General features: G+C 39.2%; 1 protein-coding gene across 5 annotated transcripts in view; it reads right to left on the minus strand.

Annotated features, from left to right (window-relative positions):
- The window catches only part of OCRL (OCRL inositol polyphosphate-5-phosphatase), a 72,344-nt gene that overhangs the window by 30,808 nt on the left and 21,828 nt on the right, over positions 1-19,708 (minus strand). For 3 of the 5 annotated variants that reach the window (XM_033110990.1, XM_033110995.1, XM_033110980.1), the window contains exons 5-15: positions 15,826-15,936; positions 15,309-15,395; positions 14,525-14,645; positions 14,275-14,436; positions 12,979-13,080; positions 12,345-12,459; positions 11,094-11,210; positions 10,806-10,993; positions 7,918-8,029; positions 6,483-6,592; positions 4,653-4,788 (exon numbers count right to left, since the gene is read on the minus strand). In XM_033110990.1, the coding sequence (XP_032966881.1) occupies positions 4,653-4,788; positions 6,483-6,592; positions 7,918-8,029; positions 10,806-10,993; positions 11,094-11,210; positions 12,345-12,459; positions 12,979-13,080; positions 14,275-14,436; positions 14,525-14,645; positions 15,309-15,395; positions 15,826-15,936 (1,361 nt within the window). The remainder of the gene's footprint in view (positions 1-4,652; positions 4,789-6,482; positions 6,593-7,917; positions 8,030-10,805; positions 10,994-11,093; positions 11,211-12,344; positions 12,460-12,978; positions 13,081-14,274; positions 14,437-14,524; positions 14,646-15,308; positions 15,396-15,825; positions 15,937-19,708) is intronic. The other 2 variants (XM_033111002.1, XM_033111007.1) reach the window with 2 other exon arrangements.

Here is a 19,708-nt window from a genome sequence, read left to right on the forward strand (position 1 = left end):
AGGAACACGACAAGGCTGTCCCCTATCACCTCTGCTTTTCAACATAGTGTTGGAAGTCCTTTCCAGAGCAATCAGGCAAGAGAAAGAAATAAAAGGCGTCCAAATGGGGAATGAAGAAGTTAAATTGTCACTCTTTGCAGATGACATGATGCTATATATAGAAAACCCTAAAGACTCCACCAAAAAGCTATTAAAAACAATCAATGAATACAGTAAAGTTGCTGGCTACAAAATCAACGTACAAAAGTCCATTGCATTCCTATATACTAACAACGAAATCTCAGAAAAAGAAATACAAAGAACAATTCCTTTTGCAATTGCAGCAAAAAGAATAAAATACCTAGGAATAAACTTAACCAAGGATGTGAAGGAACTATATGCTGAAAACTATAAGACAGTTTTGAAAGAAACTGAAGAACACACAAAGAAATGGAAAGGCATTCCGTGCTCGTGGATTGGAAGAATCAACATAGTTAAAATGGCCATATTACCCAAAGCAATATACAGATTTAATGCAATCCCCATTAAATCCCAATGACATTTTTTAAAGAAATAGAACAAAAAGTCATCAGATTTGTTTGGAAACACAAAAGACCCCAAATAGCCAAAGCAATCTTAAGAAAAAATAACAATACTGGAGGTATCACACTCCCTGACTTTAGCTTGTACTACAGGGCTACAATAATCAAAACAGCATGGTATTGGCAGAAAAACAGACACATAGACCAATGGAATAGAACTGAGAACCCAGAAATAAACCCCCATAAATATGGACAGATAATTTTTGACAAAGAAGCTAAAAACATACAATGGAGGAAAGACAGCCTCTTCAATAAATGGTGCTGGCAGAATTGGAAAGCCACGTGCAAAAGAACGAAACGACTGCTATCTGTCACCATGTACCAAAATTAATTCAAAATGGATCAAAGACTTAAGCGTAAGACCTGATACAATAAACTGCATAGAAGAAAACATAGGTACTAAACTCATGGACCTTGGGTTCAAAGAGCATTTTATGAATTTGACTCCAAAGGCAATGGAAGTAAAAGCTAAAATGAACGAATGGGACTATATGAAACTTAAAAACTTCTGCACAGCAAAAGAAACCATCGACAAAATAAAGAGGCAACCAAATGAATGGGAGAAGATTCTTGCAAACAGTGCCTCAGATAAGGGGCTAATATCCAAAATATATTAAGGAACTCATGAAACTCCACAACAAAAAAACAAACAGCCCCATTGAAAAATGGGCAGAGGACCTGAAGAGACATTTCTCCAAAGAGGTCATACAAATGGCAAATAGACATATGAAAAAGTGCTCAACATCACTAATTATCACAGAAATACAAATAAAAACCACAATGAGATATCACCTCACCCCAATCAGAATGGCTATCATCAACAAGACAAATAGTAACAAGTGTTGGAGAGGCTGTGGAGAAATAGGAACCCTCATCACTGTTGGTGGGAATGCAGACTGGTGCAGCCGTTATGGAAGGCAGTGTGGAGGTTCCTCAAAAAATTACGAGTAGAATTACCATATGACCCAGCAATCCCTCTCTTGGGTATCTACCCAAAAAATCTGAAAACATTTATACATAGAGACACGTGTGCTCCAATGTTCACTGCAGCTTTGTTTTCGGTGGCCAAGACATGGAAACAACCAAAATGTCCTTCGATAGATGAATGGATAAAGAAGTTGTGGTATATATACACAATGGAATACTATTCGGCGATAAGAAAAGATGATATAGGAACATTTGTGACAACATGGATGGATCTTGAGAGTATAATGCTAAGCGAAATAAGTCAGACAGAAAAAGCAGAGAACCATATGATTTCACTGATACGTGGTATATAAACCAAAAACAAAAGAACAAGACAAACAAATGAGAAACAAAAACTCATAGACACAGACAATAGTTTAGTGGTTACCAGAGGGTAAAGGGGGTGGGGGGTGGGAGATGAGGGTAAAGGGGGATCAAATATATGGTGATGGAAGGAGAACTGACTCTGGGTGGTGAACACACAATGGGATTTACAGATGATGTAATACAGAATTGTACACCTGAAATCTATGTAATTTCACTAACAATTGTCACCCTAATAAATTAAAAAATAAAAAATAAATAAAAAAGAAAACAGGGCTGCCCACAAGCACAAACTAGAAATTAGGTGGGGCTAAAAGTAATATCTGAGGGCTTATCTATTCAGTTCTTTTGAGCTATAGAGTCATTGTAGAGTTAGTGGAAAGAGCATCTACAGGGTTGGGAGTTAAACAGACCTAAGATTTCAATCTCAGGAATCGCAGCTAAATGCTCTTTAAAGAAGTTATCTAAATGCATTGGTTCTCCATTTGCCATCTGTTAAATGAGAAATATGTAACTCAAAGCATTGTTAGAAGGAGTAAATGAGATGTATGTAAATTGCCTAATAGAGTTCCTGGCACATATTAGCTACTATTTGAGGAACACTTCACTTACTATTATTATTATTATTACTTTAAAATGTAAAAATGGACAAAAGTAAAGTCATGATTGCCTCAATAAAATTTAGACTCTATTCTAAGACCAAGAACTAATGTTTTACATAAAATAAATGCCTCAAAGTCATTCCCCTTTAAGACAGGAGTAGGAAGGTGAGGGGATCAGAAAGCACAATCGGTAACCACAAGATTGCCATGAGGATAGAAAGTCAATTTGGGGAATGTAATCAATAATGTTGTAAAGATTTTGTAAGGTATCCGATGGACACTTGTCTTATTAGGGAGACCACCTCAGGGATGGTGTAGATGCCTGATCACTGCACTGTACACCTGAAGCTGCAGCTTAACAATAATGAATGTCAACTATAATTTTATTTATATATATATATATATATATATATGTTTGTGTGTGTGTGTGTGTGTGTGTGTAGTTACAAGAAGCGGAGTACAGCATTAGGAATAGAGACAGTGGAAATGTAATGGCTGTGTGCAATGTCAGAGGGGTAGTAGATGGGGGGAGAGGGGTTATCACTGTGTGAGGGATATAAATGATAAATGTCTAACTATTACATTGTTTTGTACTCCTGAAACTAATAAAAAATAAATGAAATATTTGAAAAAAAGACAGGAGTAGGATAAAAAAAAAAGACAGGAGTAGGATAAGGCATGTGGGTGATAGCCTATCTCAGAAGCCCCCAAAATTGACATATACAGAAGAAAGTACCTACCCTCCTATGCTTTTGGCATGTCTTTACTCATTAATCCTCATAAGTAGATACTATTTTATTCCCATTTTATAGAGGAGAAAACCAAGGCACAGAGATGTCACATAAATTTTCCATGGTTCCACAGAAAGTGGTTGAGCTGGGATGCAAATCTAAGCAGTCTAGTTAAAAAGTCCATCCTATCAAGCACTGCACTATACATATTCTGACAGAATGTATGACCGCAAGTCTAGACAATCTATAAGAAATAATCTAAATGTACTAGCTGTCATTAATTAAATCAACAAGATCCCAAGATATAACCTGCAAACTAGTAACAGACAGCTAGAAAATACAATGTGACAACAAAAACTCTACTCACAACAGAGACAAAAAAAGCTAAATAACTGGACATTAATCCAGCCCAGGAAACAGTGTTAAAGAAAAATTTTAAACCTGTGCTCCTGGATGTGAAGGGTTCACTAAAATAGGGCTGACAATACGCTTAATGTATATACAAATTTGACTGTATTTTTTTTCAGATTTTTTTAGAACTTCATTTTTCAATTACAGTTGACATACAATACTATATTTGTTTCAGGTATACAACACAGTGACTAGACATTTACATAGCTTACAAGGTGGTGACCCCGAGAAGTCTAGTACCCATCTAACATCATACATAGTTATTATAATATTATTGACCAGTGGATTCCTTTGCTCCTGCTGTCCCCACCTCTCCACCTGGAATCTCTCTCCTGGTGCTTCCGCTCCTTACAAGTTATCTGATGAAAAGCTACTCATCCTTTAAAACCTAGCCACTCTTTTTTATATATAAGGACTTATGAGGCTGTGGGGACAGAGTCCCAGAGAGCAATTTCCAGGCTCTCGGCCAGATATGGAAAGGTGCTGGCTTGGGTAGTAGATGGCCATCAGCTGTGACTAGTTGGCCATCAGCTATTACTGGTTAGCCATTAGCCACTGATATAACTGCCGCGGCTACGTTGGTTGGTTGGTTGGTTGGTTGGCAGAGAAGCAGACGGCAGATTGTGCATCATGTGGTTCCTGTTTCCTATGTCTCCAACCCAGCCACCAGCGAGAATATAGTGGTATGAATCCCCTATCTATGGCTCCGTTGGTGTTCCTTTTTGGCCTCGCCATATCCTGTGTTCTGGTGCGGGGAGCGGGAGCTGAGTCCCCGCATGACAGAGGCTAAAGCTACTTTCCAGCCATTATGCAGCATGAGAAACATCTCCGTCACTAAGAGGCCTGGAGCGTTGAAAGCCATAGAAATAGCATTTCGAAGGGTCTAGGGCACTAACTTCTCAATGCTGCAAATGATTGTTTGGTTTTAGAAACATTTATGGATCACTGAACTACTACTGATCTGTTCTGAGTGTAAACAGTGTTCTAAGAAAAGATACTTAATACACAAATAAGTGAAGGAACAAACAAGTGTTTACCCCAATATGGAAGAGGGCGCTAACAGGCTTGTGGTCACTGGTTTTCAGTTCCATGTGACTCCGGTAATGAAGCTGATTAACATTTGTCCCTCTCCAAAGAATTCGGTCACACCAGGCTGGAACCCGACATTTCCCACTGCAAATAAAGAAAGGAATTATAAAAAGAACATACCACACAAGAGTGTAATACCTACCACACTGGTTCAGACCTAGGTTAGGCCCTCTTGTCACATACACTTGTCTTTCCTTAAAATCTCCAACTATTATCTTCCCTACTATATTATAAGCTCTGTGAAGAAGTGTCTGCTTGTTTGCCACTGAATTCCCAGCCCCTAGCACAGTATCTGTTGCAAAGTAGGTGTTCAATGAACAATTACCTAATGAATGAATAAACAGTGCTCCTAAGATTAGGATTACATCTTCAACAACCTTGTCCCATGAGAAAGTATAATAGTACCTTCTTAAAATATCCTCAGAAGGTCAGGATTATATTCAGCACACGTCCTCCTCCTTTGCTCTATGAACCGTAACGATACTTTACAAAAGATAGACAACTAATAAAATCTAAAAATCCAATCCTGTATTCCCAGACTGGGCTTAAACTCTGGAGATTAGTAATAATAGAATTTTTTTCCTTTAAACCTGAGCTTTTATGGACAAGTCTAGCTTCTCCTAGTAGAAATGAACTAACATCTAAGCATGCAATTCTGAACACATAACAGCACATAGAATACCAAAGGTAGGGAAAAAGCCCATTCATCCTTCTATTAAAATAAGTAACACCTTGTACACCTGATTCAGAAGGCGACACAAATAAGTTCTTTTTTTTTTTTAAGTGTGTTTTTCTAGGACCCATCGGCTCCAACTCAAGTAGTTGTTTCAGTCTAGTTATGGAGGGCACAGCTCACAGTGGCCCATGTGGGGATCGAACCAGCAACCCTGTTGTTAAGAGCACCATGCTCTAACCAACTGAGCTAACCCAGCCACCCCACAAATAAGTTCTTATCAGTAGCTCTTCAGTTGACTCTCAAGTCAAGTGAGTGGAAGAAACAAGACCAGTGCACAGATCTTTTGTCAGTGTCACTTTTCACTTGCTGACCAGCTCCCGGGGAGCACAGACTCCTCCCCACCCCACCCTAGTGCTCTGTGAGTCTAAAGAAGCTGAATATACCCAGGGATTCTCTCTTTCAAGCTGGGCTCAGCCAGCTAGGAAACCACAGGAAACAAAGAAATAGATAGTAGGTAGAAGACAAATACCTACCAGGAAGTACTGACAATGGCACTTTACTGGGAGTAATTAGGAAATTAAGGGGCTTCCTAGACTGGGTCTCAGCTTTCACTGGCAGTTGGAGAGGTTGGGCCCAGACATCGTTATTTTTTCAAGTTCCCCAAGAGTTCCTAATGTGTACTCAGTATTGAGAACCACTGTGCTGGAAGAACCATTCATGTCTCTTTGTTTTCATCTAATGGTGTCTTGAGTTAAACAGTTAAGAAACAGTTTGGAAAAAACAGAACAGGGCAATGGTAAGGAAATAGGGGCAAGATCAGGTATGTCAAAATCTAAGCAAGTCTGCTGAGGTGACAGAAATAAGGCACTACAGGCAGCACATAAACTTCCACAGCCCTGACACAGAAGTTACACTTTTTAAAGATATGCTCACTTTTGAATACACATGAATTAAAAACTCTTCTGTAATAGCACTGAGACATCAGATTTTTTATATCTGCTTCTGGAAAGACCTAAAAAATTCCTAGCCCTTCACCAGTATGGAGGGACAGAAATAAGATCAGGCCTTAACATATTCTACGAGGAGGTTCTTGTTACTTTACCTGGAATCCCATCGGTCAGTTTTAGAGTCATACTTATAAGTGGGGATAAACTTGATTTCCCCTTCAGTGAAGTCAGCAAAAGCTTTTTTCTGTGTGCGCTGAATATTTAGCTAGAAATGGAAAGAAGCATCATATAAGTAGGGTAATACGAACTGAATATTAGTGACAATCAGGTTGATCAGCCATTTCTAAGTATCTAGTTCCACAGCCTTTGCAACTGTCAAGAGTACATAAAATTTCTGTACCTTACAAAATAAATCTTGCCATTCCAGTAACACGTAAACTCACCAACAGATAGAATGCTCATTATGAGCATATCAGTAATTTTTTGTTGCTAATAGTGGCCTGGTAAAAATGGAAAAATGAAATCTGAATAATCATAAGTTCCCTGAAGTTGGACAAGAACCATCTAGCACAATTTTAATTTTAAAAAAAGCACACAAATATTGAGTGGATAATTCCAGAAGCCAAATTCAGTGAACAGTTATAGACTGTTTTGAAAGTTATCCTCAAATATTTTACCAGAATTACGTAATACTCAGAGTTTACTCCAACTGGACACCCTATGGAGGTGAGATAGAGGAAATCATACAAAGCAATTAGCCAGCCAACCTCAATGTGAAGAAAGACATGGCCAAGAAAGGTTCACTACAAAAATCATTCTACTGCAAAACTCCTGAATTTTGACTATGTAAGGTCAAAATTCTCACATAAAGATTTAAAGATATTCAAATCAAGTTGAAACACTTTCTTCCCTCGAAAAAAATTCACTTTTAGCAGCCAGTATTCATAAGCTGAAATAAAAATTCAAATCATGTGCTAGGTTCCGAGGGAAATTAACAGAAAACTAGGTGCCTGAATATTAAGTTTTATATGTTACCAAATAAATGCTTTCCCCCACAGTTTTTAACTATAACCCAGCTAACCTCAACTTCTCAATCAGTTCCTATAAGACGACAGTCTGTGCTATTTGTACCAGGCAAACTTCTCTTCTGTGCTTCCCAATCGCCTCACAGGGCCTCCCTCTCTTACCTCCAAGCTGTTGCTGAGCCTGCCAAGTCAATCAGAGCAGCTTTCCCTATTCCATCTGCCAAATCTCATCAACATAGCTGAAGGCCCACTTCCTCCAGGAAGCATTCTCCAATTCATCCTACCCATGCTCCAACTCATTGACACAAATCTCTTCTTGATAAAAATTTAGTGAATAAACCTTATATGTACTTTTTATCACTAACGCTACCTCCCCTCCTGCCATCTAAGCGCTTAATAAAAGCACTACAAACCTGTGTGTATTCACTGCATCACTCACACTGTTTCCCAAGATAATGAGACCTTTCCATCTATTCCTGGAGTAAGACACACCTCCCACGTCTAACTCATAAACCTAACAATTTTATCTGCTATCTAGGGAAGTACCTATAAAATGAAAATTTACCTGGTCAAATTTCAAGAGTCTCTGAAGGTCATTCTTGCTAATAAGACTCTTCACTTCATTGGCATCAGGCATGCAAAGTCTATAGTTCAAATCTCCCAACCAGATGACAACACTGAGGATCAAGAAATACATGAACAGAAGTAGCAATAATTAGCATAAAAATCAATCAGAGAAGAATGGAGAGAAGAAAAATGGGTTGATTATTGATAAGGACTCATTTATCACTACTTGACAAGGAGTTGGAGCTGTAACTATCTTTTCGGGGCAAGTACTATGTATCAACACCTGAGAGGGACTAGGTATTACAAAATAGACAGGAGGATAGGCTCTCCATACATGAACAGATAGGGAAATACAGTATATGCGTGGGATTCAGAAGCCAAGGAGTTAACTGCCTGCGAGAAAGAAGCATGTAGTTCATTTGCTGGACTAGCTTCAAAATTTTGCCTGGCTGCTTGCCAGGTCTCTAAGGAAGGGAAGAGAATCTAAACGTTTTCTGAATCTCTGAGCCCTGACGCTCTGCAGGCTCTCTGCTAAGGTCTGTGTGGTCTGAATGACAGCTCTCCCAGGCAGGGCTCACTAGCAAACATGGGTCCAGGGCTCTCCACTCAGCCAATCTTTCTACTGCTGCCCCAGATCCACACTCCAAATCCCAGGCACGCAGGAGACTGGCATACTATGGGGTCCAGGTTCGTGATGGGATCCTTGGGCCCACATTCACAGTAATAGGCTCCTAGCTGTGCTGAAAACCTCACAGGTAAGGCCCTGAAATTACCACAGCAAAATGGATTCTCCTGTGAGCTATCTGAAGTTCTGAATGAGTCTCTGCCAATCTAAAGTGCAACATGGAATTTCTGGAATCCTGGGGAAATAAATTTATGGAATTTCAGGGCAACTTTATGACCATTAATGTCAAGGCTTTGACTTTACCACTGTGAAAAAGAATCCCATATGATCCTAATTGTCGAGACAATATAGAAACAGGCCAATATCACTACTCTTCCCTACTCTTTCCTCCATTACCCTACTCTCTACTGATTCTAATACCCTAAATTATCTTGTTTTCCTACAATTCCCATCTCAAACCACTTATTCCAAACCACGTCACCCTCTCAGAATTTCAATTACTAGTATTAATTTGTTTACAAGTAATCATTTTCTACCATCCAAGCCATTCCTCAACTGATTTCTGCTTCTATCCTTAATTAAGTCCCATTCTTTAATAACCTTTCTCTCATGTTTTACTATTGATCCACTGGGGTCTTTAAATCTTTGCCACACCTATTGTTAATGACAGCTATTAAAAAGAATAACCTAGCTCTATATATACTGGCTTGAAAATGATCCACAACAAATATAATATAGTCCTCTATAAAAAGTATGTGTGTGTTTGTAGGTGCATAGAGAAAAGTCTAGAACAGCATTATTCAAAAGAAATACAATGCACATCATGAATGTAATTTTAAATTTTCTAGTAATTGCATTTAAAAGGTAAGAGAAATAAGTGAAATAACTTTAACAATAAATTTTATTTAACTCAATATATCCAAGTCAATATTTAAAAATGTAGATATTTTACATATTTTTCTTCTCTGAAATCCCCTGTATTTTTGCTTACAGCACATCTCAATCAGGACTAGCTGCTTTCTAATATCCTTAGCCAGCCATGGCTACTGGCTGTCATATTGGACTGTGTAATGCAGGGTCTCAGCTCCCGCTCCCTGCACAAGAACACAGGATATGGTGAGGCCAAAAAGGAACAACAACAGAGCCATAGATAGGGGAGTTCATACAACTATATTCTCGATGGCGGCCGGTCGAGACACAAAAGCAAACATCCACCAGTACCCCAATAAGGGGTCTTCCTGCACACCAGTCTCGCTGGCGGCTGGGCGAGACACAGGAAGTAGGATCAACACAATCCGCAATCCACTTGCTAACAGCACTTGCTAGCCGCAATCCACTGTGCACTTCCCTGCCAACCAATCTACACCCTAGCGTAGCCACGGCAGTTATATTAGTGGCTAATGGCTAACTGGTAACAGCTGATGGCCACCCAGCCAGCCACAGCAGATGGCCATCTAATTACAGCTGATGGCCATCTAATAACCGAGCCAACACCTTTCCACGTGAGGCCAAGAGCCTAGAAACTGTTCTCTGGGACTCTGTCCCCACAGACTGCATAGACCTAGAAGGATACATACCGTGTTTCCCTGAAAATAAGACCTAGCCGGACAATCAGCTCTAATGTGTCTTTGGGAGCAAAAATTAATATAAGACCCGGTCTTATATAAGACCTGGTCTTGTATTGTATTGTATTATATTATGTCATACCTGGTATTACATTATACCTGGTATTATATTATATTTTATAATATAAGACCCAGTCTTATAGTAAAATATAATTATAGTAAATTAAGAGTGGGTCTTATACTAATTTTTGCTCCAAAAGACACATTAGAGCTGATTGTCTAGCTAGGTCTTATTTTCAGAGAAACAGGGTACCAGGCTTTTAACAGTGGTTTCCTTTGGACAGAGGGACTGGCTAGGGAAAGTAGAGGATAAGAAATGAGGGATTTTTACTTTTATCTTTTATTATGTTTACAATGCACATTTCTATTTTGCAATTAAAAACAGTAAAAATTGACACCAATTGATAGACCCCTCCTGCATTACCTTAGTACCCTCTAACAGAACTAACCTTTTCTCTGATAGCAAATTTAATTTCTCTGCCTCAGTGAATCTGGTATTCCTCAAAAATCCTCTCTTCTTTGAGACCCCAATCCCTAAATGGTAATCCTCCACACTTCACAGTTCTATAGTTTCTCACTACGTTCAATCTCTTCTCAGCTCTATTATTCAAAGTTAAAGGAAACTTAACCACTCACTCATGTTTCATGATGTTCAGCTGCGGGAGGGCCTGATTTGGGACCACAAAACTCATTCGTGCACAGATGTCCTTATAATCTTGATTCCTTCTCTCAAAGTCCTCCACATGGGCAGCCAAGTGGGAGTTGACAATGCAAAAGGTAGTGTTGTGAAATACAAATCTCACAGCTACCCCACCCTTGTTTCCCTGTTGGCAAAAGTATTCACAGTTAGTACAATGACACAAATGACAATTAAATTTCACACGGACATAAATAATAATCAAGCTCATTTCCAAAGGTACTCACCATTTTCCCCATGATTCCAGTTCCAACTGTTTCTGTAGCAACATCACGGATATATCGCCAATGATCCTTTCTGGCAAATATCAGGAGCATCATCCCAACAAGACGAACTAATTGAACCTATGAGTTCCAGGCAATTAGAAAAGGTTCATGTCAATACCACTCTTTTTAGATACTACATATCTGATTTCCCACAACTAATATTCCACCAAGAAGACATAACGATGCCCAAATCTGAATCTAAATCATCTAATTTCCCAGTGGATCCCATAAAGAGAAAACAAAATTTCTCTAGGGAAGCTCTAATCTGGCTCTGACCAGTAAGAGTTAAACGTCTTTGGGGACAATGAGTACACTCAGCTCTAGATCCATTTTTTAAATCACTTTCTAGCCTATTGGGAGTACGGAGCATTCAAATAATATAGAGAAAACCTCTATCCAAGCTTGTTCCTTTTGTTCCTCCTCGTTTTTGATTTCCAACTTCCTAAGAAATTTACCTTTATAAAACAACAATCCTTTTTATTTTGATTATTTTAAGTCTGTGAACTAGAGCTAGTAGAAATAGGTCTGAAATATGTATTAGCCAGGGACTTATATGAGAGAAATAACATCATCAGGAGCTTTATAACCTACATTAACTGTTAGAAAATATAGACGAAAATTACTTAAGCAGACGACTCGTTTTAAAGGTTTTAGTGCGGTAGCCTTGCAATTAAAATAACTCTCTGGTAGCCTCTACCTCGTGCCTTCTAAAGACCAATAAATTGGCCCAACTTGTTAAAGTCAACACTACTCCTGACTTACAACCAAGTTTAGAACTCATTTAAATTCCACAACACTTCTATTCTTGCTTTGATTCCAAAGCATACCATATGCACCTACATGCTTCAAACTGCTTTTCTGTAAAGCATCTAGTTCTGACCGTGTCAGTGAACAATTTCAATCTTAAACTCTTATTGCACAAATCAGTTACCTTAAATGTAATCATTTTGAGTTAATTATTGTTATGAGAACAAAATTATTTTTTTCTCCTAAAAGCTACCTGAGCAATGAAAATATAGGACCAGAAAGCTCAGGGAATTTTTTTTTCTCTAGGAAACAGGTATAAAAAGGATTAGTCTGCCCTATTCCAGTATTACAAATGGGAAAAAATTCAACTAAACTGTTCTTTTGGAACAAGTTATAGACAACAGAATAAGTTCTAGGGAGTTCTATTCAGTCATATACTAAAAAAAATAATTAAATGTGGCTTACTTTCTTGTACTTGGCTTTGGAATGCAAACCCCTTTCCACAGCCATGGACCACTCTTGTTCCTTCACAGATTCAAAGTAGAAAAAGGCTTCTGTACTCAAGTCCAGCTCTTGGAATCTGAGAAGCAAGAGGACGTGAGATCTATACATATCCCATAATTATCTCTGACTAACTTCTGTCCCATTTTGAGACAAGTGAAAAAGGGAATGGGAGAAATTTCATAGAACTCCTCTGTTGACCCAGGTGATCAGTAAGGACAAGTAGCTTTCTTTTCCAAAGACTCTCCACAAGTATATGCACAGGCTATGCAAGATGTAAACAAAAAAACCTCCACAAAGGAAAACAGTAGAGCTTTGCTTATATATCTTAGGAATCATCGCTGTTAGAACTGACCACATGTCTCAATTTCTATGAAGAATATAGTTTTCTATGTGTTTTGAGAGGACTAGATGGTTCCTTACACTATTTTATCTGTTCCTTTCTGATCTCACAAATTTGACCCACAAGTTAACTCTCTTATAGTCTATAATAGGTTTTCACCAAATAATTTTTTTCTTAAAAAAAAAAAAGAATGCAAAATGTCATGTAAACTAACACCAAACAGAGCCAAAAGGAAATTCCAGATGTGTTCCTTACCCAATGCAGTAGATATCAGGAGGATTCGGATCACAGTTCAGCCAAGGTTCTAACCCACTGTCTGGAGACTGGCCATTCACGTTCCAAGTTCCAACAAAAAATCTAATACATAATACCAAAAATAATGTGAAAACAAAGGTCAAGAATGAACCAACAGAAGTTTTCTCATCACTTCTATACAAGGGTAGGTTCACAATAAACCAACATAATAATTTCTCAAATGTTTTGCCACACACCTAAGAAAAACCTCCTGCAGAGGTTTTTGTAGAACACAAAGGCAGTGAGCTTATTCTCTGTACGTTTTATATCAGGTGAACCTACAGAGAGGAACCAAGTATCTATTTAAAAAACACAAAGTTAATTGCTCTACCACATTTCCTTTCAATTAAACTCTATCCAAACTCACACTTGAAGGGAAAGCTTGCGGATGGGAAAGAGGTATCTTCATGCTGTTAGCATGCCTAATATAGATAACTGTTCTGTAAGGAGCTGTAGTTGAATCCCAAAACTTATGCCCTGAAGGATTACAGGGATATCTGTGTAGGAAATTCAGTTGAGGTAGATATAGTATTAAAGGGGAAAGCAGAAGGGAAAACTCATGATTGTCTTAACTGTCTACATACAAATATAAGCATGATGGGGAAATGAAGAATTGGAGGTTTTAACATAGGAATACAGTTATGACTGAATTAGAATAAATGAAGCATACTGGGATAGCAGATGGGACTGGAATCTTGGACTAGAAGGGTACATGCTCTTCACAAATAACAAAGAAAAGTGTTACTGCTTTGTACATTGGGATACACGCCAGGCCACACCATACCACACACCACACACACTGGGTCCAGAAAAGAAGATATCAACAAGTAAAGGTGACATGAAAAATATGATACAGAGGAAAGAATCCAAGACAGACCGCCCCTTCAAGAGGATCAGGTGAAACTTTATTTAGTTAAATAGCAAAGTTAAGTAAGTTAAGATCAAGTGGTAATGGTGGACTTTAATTTTCCAATATTGGTGGGAAAAAAATCCAGCAGGTGTCTGACAGAAAAAGACACTTGCTTACGAAATGTGCTAGGGGACAAGTCTCTAGTGCATGTGAGCTTGATTTGGTCCACTAAGAGTTGATAGAAACAGTAGTACGCATGGTATAAATTGTAGCATTTACATTATTTTGATTACCTTGAATCAGCTGACCATTGCTTTTTATTATGCTTTCTTAATTAAGCTAATTAAACTAACAACTACCAAAAGGTCATTTTCTGCTATACCTCAGTAAGTATAAAAATGACTAACCTGAAAGCCTGAATGTTGACATATTCTTTCTCCCGCTTTGCCAGGATATGTTTGATGAGACCCTCCCGCTGTCCAGACTGGGTATTTGGTACAAAGAGCTTCCGCATGGTGTTGGTCACTTTGGGCTGTTCCTTGTTAGAAGCTTCTTTGTCACGTGGAAGCCTAGCAAATAAATGAGAAATTCAAAAGTGAAACTGCCTAAAATAAAAAAGTCTCCTACATTGAAAACATGTTTTGACATAGGACTTACATTCTATTCACTGAAGGGGGTGGGGGTGGGGGTTCCCGATGAATCCCCATAGGCTGATTTTGTAAATTTATCTTCTTGTCCAAATTCATAGATGAAAAATTATCCTCAAATCCAAGAAGCCCTGAAAAAGACAGAACCCAGCACCAAAGGAGGGAGAAATAACATCCAACTTAGCCAGTATAGATAAGGCTTTCTTTGATCAGTGGTTTTGATTTGATCACTATTTGCTCAATGGCAAATACCAAACAAAAAGGTGAGAACTTTGGAGGAAGAAGCACATCTGTACCCAAAGCACTGACATATTAACTAGATCAATAGTAAGTTACATTAATTTGGACCTTAAATTACGAGTGCTAACATTTATTGAAGACTTAGCACAATGCCTGGTTGATCATAAGGGATTATATCATTATCTCACTTAAGACCCTATGAGGTCAGTGCTATTAAAAATCTTTCCATGTTACAGAAAGAAATGGAAGCTAAGAGTTGTTGAGTAACTTAACCAAGGTCATGTAACTAGTAAGTTGTAGAATTTGGGATTCAAACCCAGGCAGTGTAGCCCTGGAGCCTGCATTTTTTACCACACTACTAAGCTGGCTCCTGAAAAGCTAACATTCCACAGAAAGGATCAAGAGTGCACATTAGTGGCATGGACTCCATAAAACAACTCTATAGGCGGTGTCTGACATTGACATTAATCCACATTATCTTATCTGTCCAGATAAAAATCTGCTGACTCTGCAAGGATCAAAGCAACCAGGGAAAAAAAGAATCTTTTCAGTACCTGAAAACACAGGTTTGTCCATAGTATCTAATTTCTGGTACCAGCTGGATGAGTCCTTTTGCTCTGGAACAAGAAGTTGTAACTGTGCTGGAGAGGTAAGGGTCATGGTCAGAAACTGGGGAGCCCTTCATTGAGCGGAATTTACCATAACCAAAGGTCATTCTCTCAGCACTCCTCAAATGCAGGGGCCAGTAGCATTCTTGAATGTAAAGGAAGAGACTAAGAAAATGAGGGCAGCTAGGGGATCATTTGGGGGCAGAAGGCAGATTACAGCCTACAGTAAGCTGTCCATGCCATGACACCAAAGATTCTGAAAATTGGCTCAGTGTCATTAAACCTGAATAAGACTTGTTCCCTAACCCATCCCTAGGGTCATTCCTGAATTAAAAAAAAAAAATCAGCTATCAAGGCTCAGGGGATGAGGTACTTTGCTCATGGCCATTTGCCTCTGTATCAGCATGTCAGAATTTCATTCCCATTCAGATAGTAGAAGGAAAACTGCTGAATCTTGAGTTACCTTCCTGAGCAGCAAGGACCTCTGATAGGAACTTCAAACAGTGTTCCTCATCAGGGATTTCAAAGTGGCGCTCTCTGGTCCAGTCCCCCTGAACCCGAATTTTGCAGCCACCTAAAATGAATGGAAATCCAGACACATATAGCTTTAGAACACAGTGTTTTCTTGGGATCATATTCTCAACTTACTAGTGTAACAGAAGGTCCATATAACAAATACTCCAGACCTCTAATGTAGGAAGTATGTCTACAAGATCAAGGGATTCAGTGTGGTGGCGGTGGTGTTGGTGGTGGTAGTGGGGTGATGCAGGATTGGGGGTAATGCAGAGAGGGATATCTAAGGGGCTGATAACTGTGTCAATGAGTAGCCCAATATAATGATATGATACATACTAAAATCATAGTTTCCTAGGTTCTGATATATCTTTCAGATGTTAATGTGGGAACTTCTAAATTCTAGCAAAAGATCATTTCCCCAGCCACCCTCCTTCCATCTCTTAGCTGAAAATTCCTACCATTTCAAATTCAGATCATACAGTAAGAGTTTCTGAAGCATGAAGGAAATAAAAGAAATAGGATGGTTTGTTCCTAGGTATAGATCATACTTAGGCAATTGAATTTACAAACTAATTAAAAAATAAAAGAACAGTGGGAGTGGTTGGAATCATTCTAAAAAGCACCATCTATACATCAATACAAGTGAAAAATGTATGCGTTGAATAAACTTACAAAAGCAATATAATAATGACCTATGTCTAGGAGTAGTCTGGTTCAAGTACAGCCAATTGGGAAACAGTATAATTAGAGGCAAATTTATCTAGGACTTCAGTTTCTTATGTATACAACATACTCTCTTCCTTTTTCTGATGCCCTCTAGTTATCATCTGTATCAATTGTCTGGATATGGTGATCCAGGAAACCTATGTATATGTACTTGTTTATATTTTAACTGATTTATTACATGTGTTGCTTTCTCAGGCCCCTGGAAACTATAAGCTCCTTAAGAGCAAGAGGCAGGGGACACACACAAGTTATCCAACACAACACTTTTGATGGTCTCCTGGGGTTTGTCCGGGACTGAGGGGCTTCTTAGGACTCAGGACTTTCAAAGCTAAGACCAGGAACGTCCCAGGCAAACAGGGATGGTTGGTCACTTTACTGGTGATAATGACAGACTTCGCAGACAGAAGACATTGAATAAATGACTATTTAACTGGACTCTTTCACACTTGTAAATAACAAAGAGATGAGAAAAATCAAATGAGAGTCCTAGTTTCTTAAGGTGGAAATCCACTTCTGAACATTTGAGTCTCTTTTTCCTTTGCATTTCCTTAAGTTTCTATCTTCATAGATTTAGTGATCAGAAGAAAAGAGGCAAAAATAGAGAAATAAATGAAAAAGAAGGCATCCAAGTGAACCAGAAATAAGAAATTCAGGAGGTGCCACTGTAAGGAGGAGGAAAAAAAAAGAGCATGAATAAAGACTGCCAATTAGGAACAGCCTTGAAATACAGGGGAAAACTCCTTCAAGGCACAAGTAGTCCTTTCTTTCTCAGATAATTTATATTAAAAGCAGTAAAAAATAAATAAGAGAAGTTTCTATCTGATAGAAACTTAGAACAATAACACATAGTTTCTCTCTCCCACAATCCTTGAAAGATATATTTTAGCAAATATAAAAAAATAAACTAACCCACTTAACGGAGAGAAGATTCCAGCAATTGCTTACAAAATAACACTAGATGCTTTCTCACCACGCTGCATGGGAAAGAGGACAAATTATCCCACAACCCAACCTCCTACTCAGCTCCTCTCCAAAACCATTGTGACTCTTTGTGATCAGCAAACACTTCTAGTTCCTCAACTTCTCCTCTGAACATTCCCTGCATCTCTCAGTGGTTCCCAACTATGGCTGCCATTAGAATTACCAGGGGTACTTTTAGAAAATACTGACACTTGGGCCCCACCCCAGGCCAATAAAACATAGTCTCTGGGAGTGAAGCCCAGATACTGGCAGTTTTTAAAATATTCCCTGAGTGATTCTAATGTGCATCCGGATTGAAAATCAGAGTCACCTGCAAACGGTCTGGTCCCTGAGAGCAGCAATCCCCCCATAGCTCTCTAAAGTAGAGGCTGTTTATAGTCTCTCACACCCTATGTAATTGAAGACTGGTGTCCTTATTTGTCCTAATGCCATTTCCAGACCATTCCCTCTACTTCTCCCTTAGGAAAAGCATCCTTTCTCCTTTGAGGCTCACCCATTGCGCTATACCAGTGTCTTCCCTTCCTTCCTCCACAAGAGCATCTACCATCCTCCCAGAACCTTCTGAATGCAGGGTTTAATACCTGACTCATAAGGCTTTCTCTGCACAAAACCGCCTGCCTTAATTTTGGGTCCCTTCAAAATTAGCACAGAAAACCCAGTCAACACCTTTAACTTCCTTATCCAATGTCCTTGCCCCTCCATCTCAGCCACCTACTCCCTCAGTCCCTTCTGGAACTCTCTCAGTTATATCCTGGACCTTATAAGCACAGACACACCACCACCTCCGAAATCTCTAATTCAAATATCCCACTCTGACCTGTTACTCCTTTCAGCTTACTTGCTCATATGGGAACCTCCAGCCCACTGATCCCTCCATTTTCTCAGTATTCATTCACTCCCCCTGACTTTCACTTCCCTTTTTACCAAACAGATGCCATCATTACACTCTGTTCCAAAAGCCCAGAACAGCCTTACCACCCTGTTCTTCCACAGCACCTACCTGGATAACATCGGACCCTCAGAAATCCAACTAATTGCCTTCTCTGTACTTATATCTGAGTAACCAGAGGAAATACACACACACACACACACACACACACCCCATTAGAAATTGATTGCTACCCTCAACTGAGCGCTCAATGTACAGGGAGCAATCTAAGTTTCCATAGTCAACCAGTCTCCTACTACTATCTAGAACAACTATTTCACATCTTCTCATTTATCCTCAATCTTTGGATCCCCTTTTTCTCAAGTCCTCTCATTCCAAGCTGATTGCTTCACCTCATATTTCAAAGAAAATGGAAGCCATCACATGGAAACCTACCTGTATTTGTACTCATCTCCTTTCCCTTCAGATACAAGGAAGAAAAGTAGTCCTATCAAAGGCCAACTTTTCTTTGAACTACAACCCCTCTGATTCTCTCAGGAATCGTATACACACAATCATTCCTAGACACCTTCCCCCAATATCTTTAACTTCTCCCTTTCATAGGCTATTTCTCATCAGCATTAAATTAAATCGTGTTTTAAATCACCCTCAATTTAAAAACAAAAAAACCTTCCTCGACCTCGTATCTCCCTCCAACTCTAGTCCATATCGATATTCCCCTCCACAGTCAAGCTTCTTTATAAAACCAAAGTCAATAATTGCTCACCTCCCATGTCTCTCTTTAATTCACTCCAATATCACTTTGGCTTCCACCACCCTTATGAAATTGCTTTGATAAGGTTACCAATAACCTCCACATTACTAAGTCCAATGGACACTCTTTAGTCGTCTCATTTGACCTATTAGCAGAAATCAACAGTTGACCACTTGTCATACAGGGTGTCACAGGGGGTCTCAGCTCCTGCTCCCCACATAAGAATGCAGGATATGGTGAGTCCAAAAAGGAACACCCATGGAGCCACAGAAAGGGGTGTCATACCACTATATTCTCGCTGGCGGCCGGGCAAGACACGCAAAGCAGGATCCACGCGATCCACAATCCGCAGTCCGCTTTTCTGCCTGCCAACGATCCAACCAACCAATGTAGCCACGGCAGTTATATCAGTGGCCAATTGGCCAACCAGTCACAGCCAACAGCCAACCAGTCACAGCCGACGACCATCTAATCACAGTT

This window comes from Rhinolophus ferrumequinum, chromosome X (genome assembly GCF_004115265.2).
Source record: "Rhinolophus ferrumequinum isolate MPI-CBG mRhiFer1 chromosome X, mRhiFer1_v1.p, whole genome shotgun sequence".
Lineage (NCBI taxonomy): Eukaryota > Metazoa > Chordata > Mammalia > Chiroptera > Rhinolophidae > Rhinolophus > Rhinolophus ferrumequinum.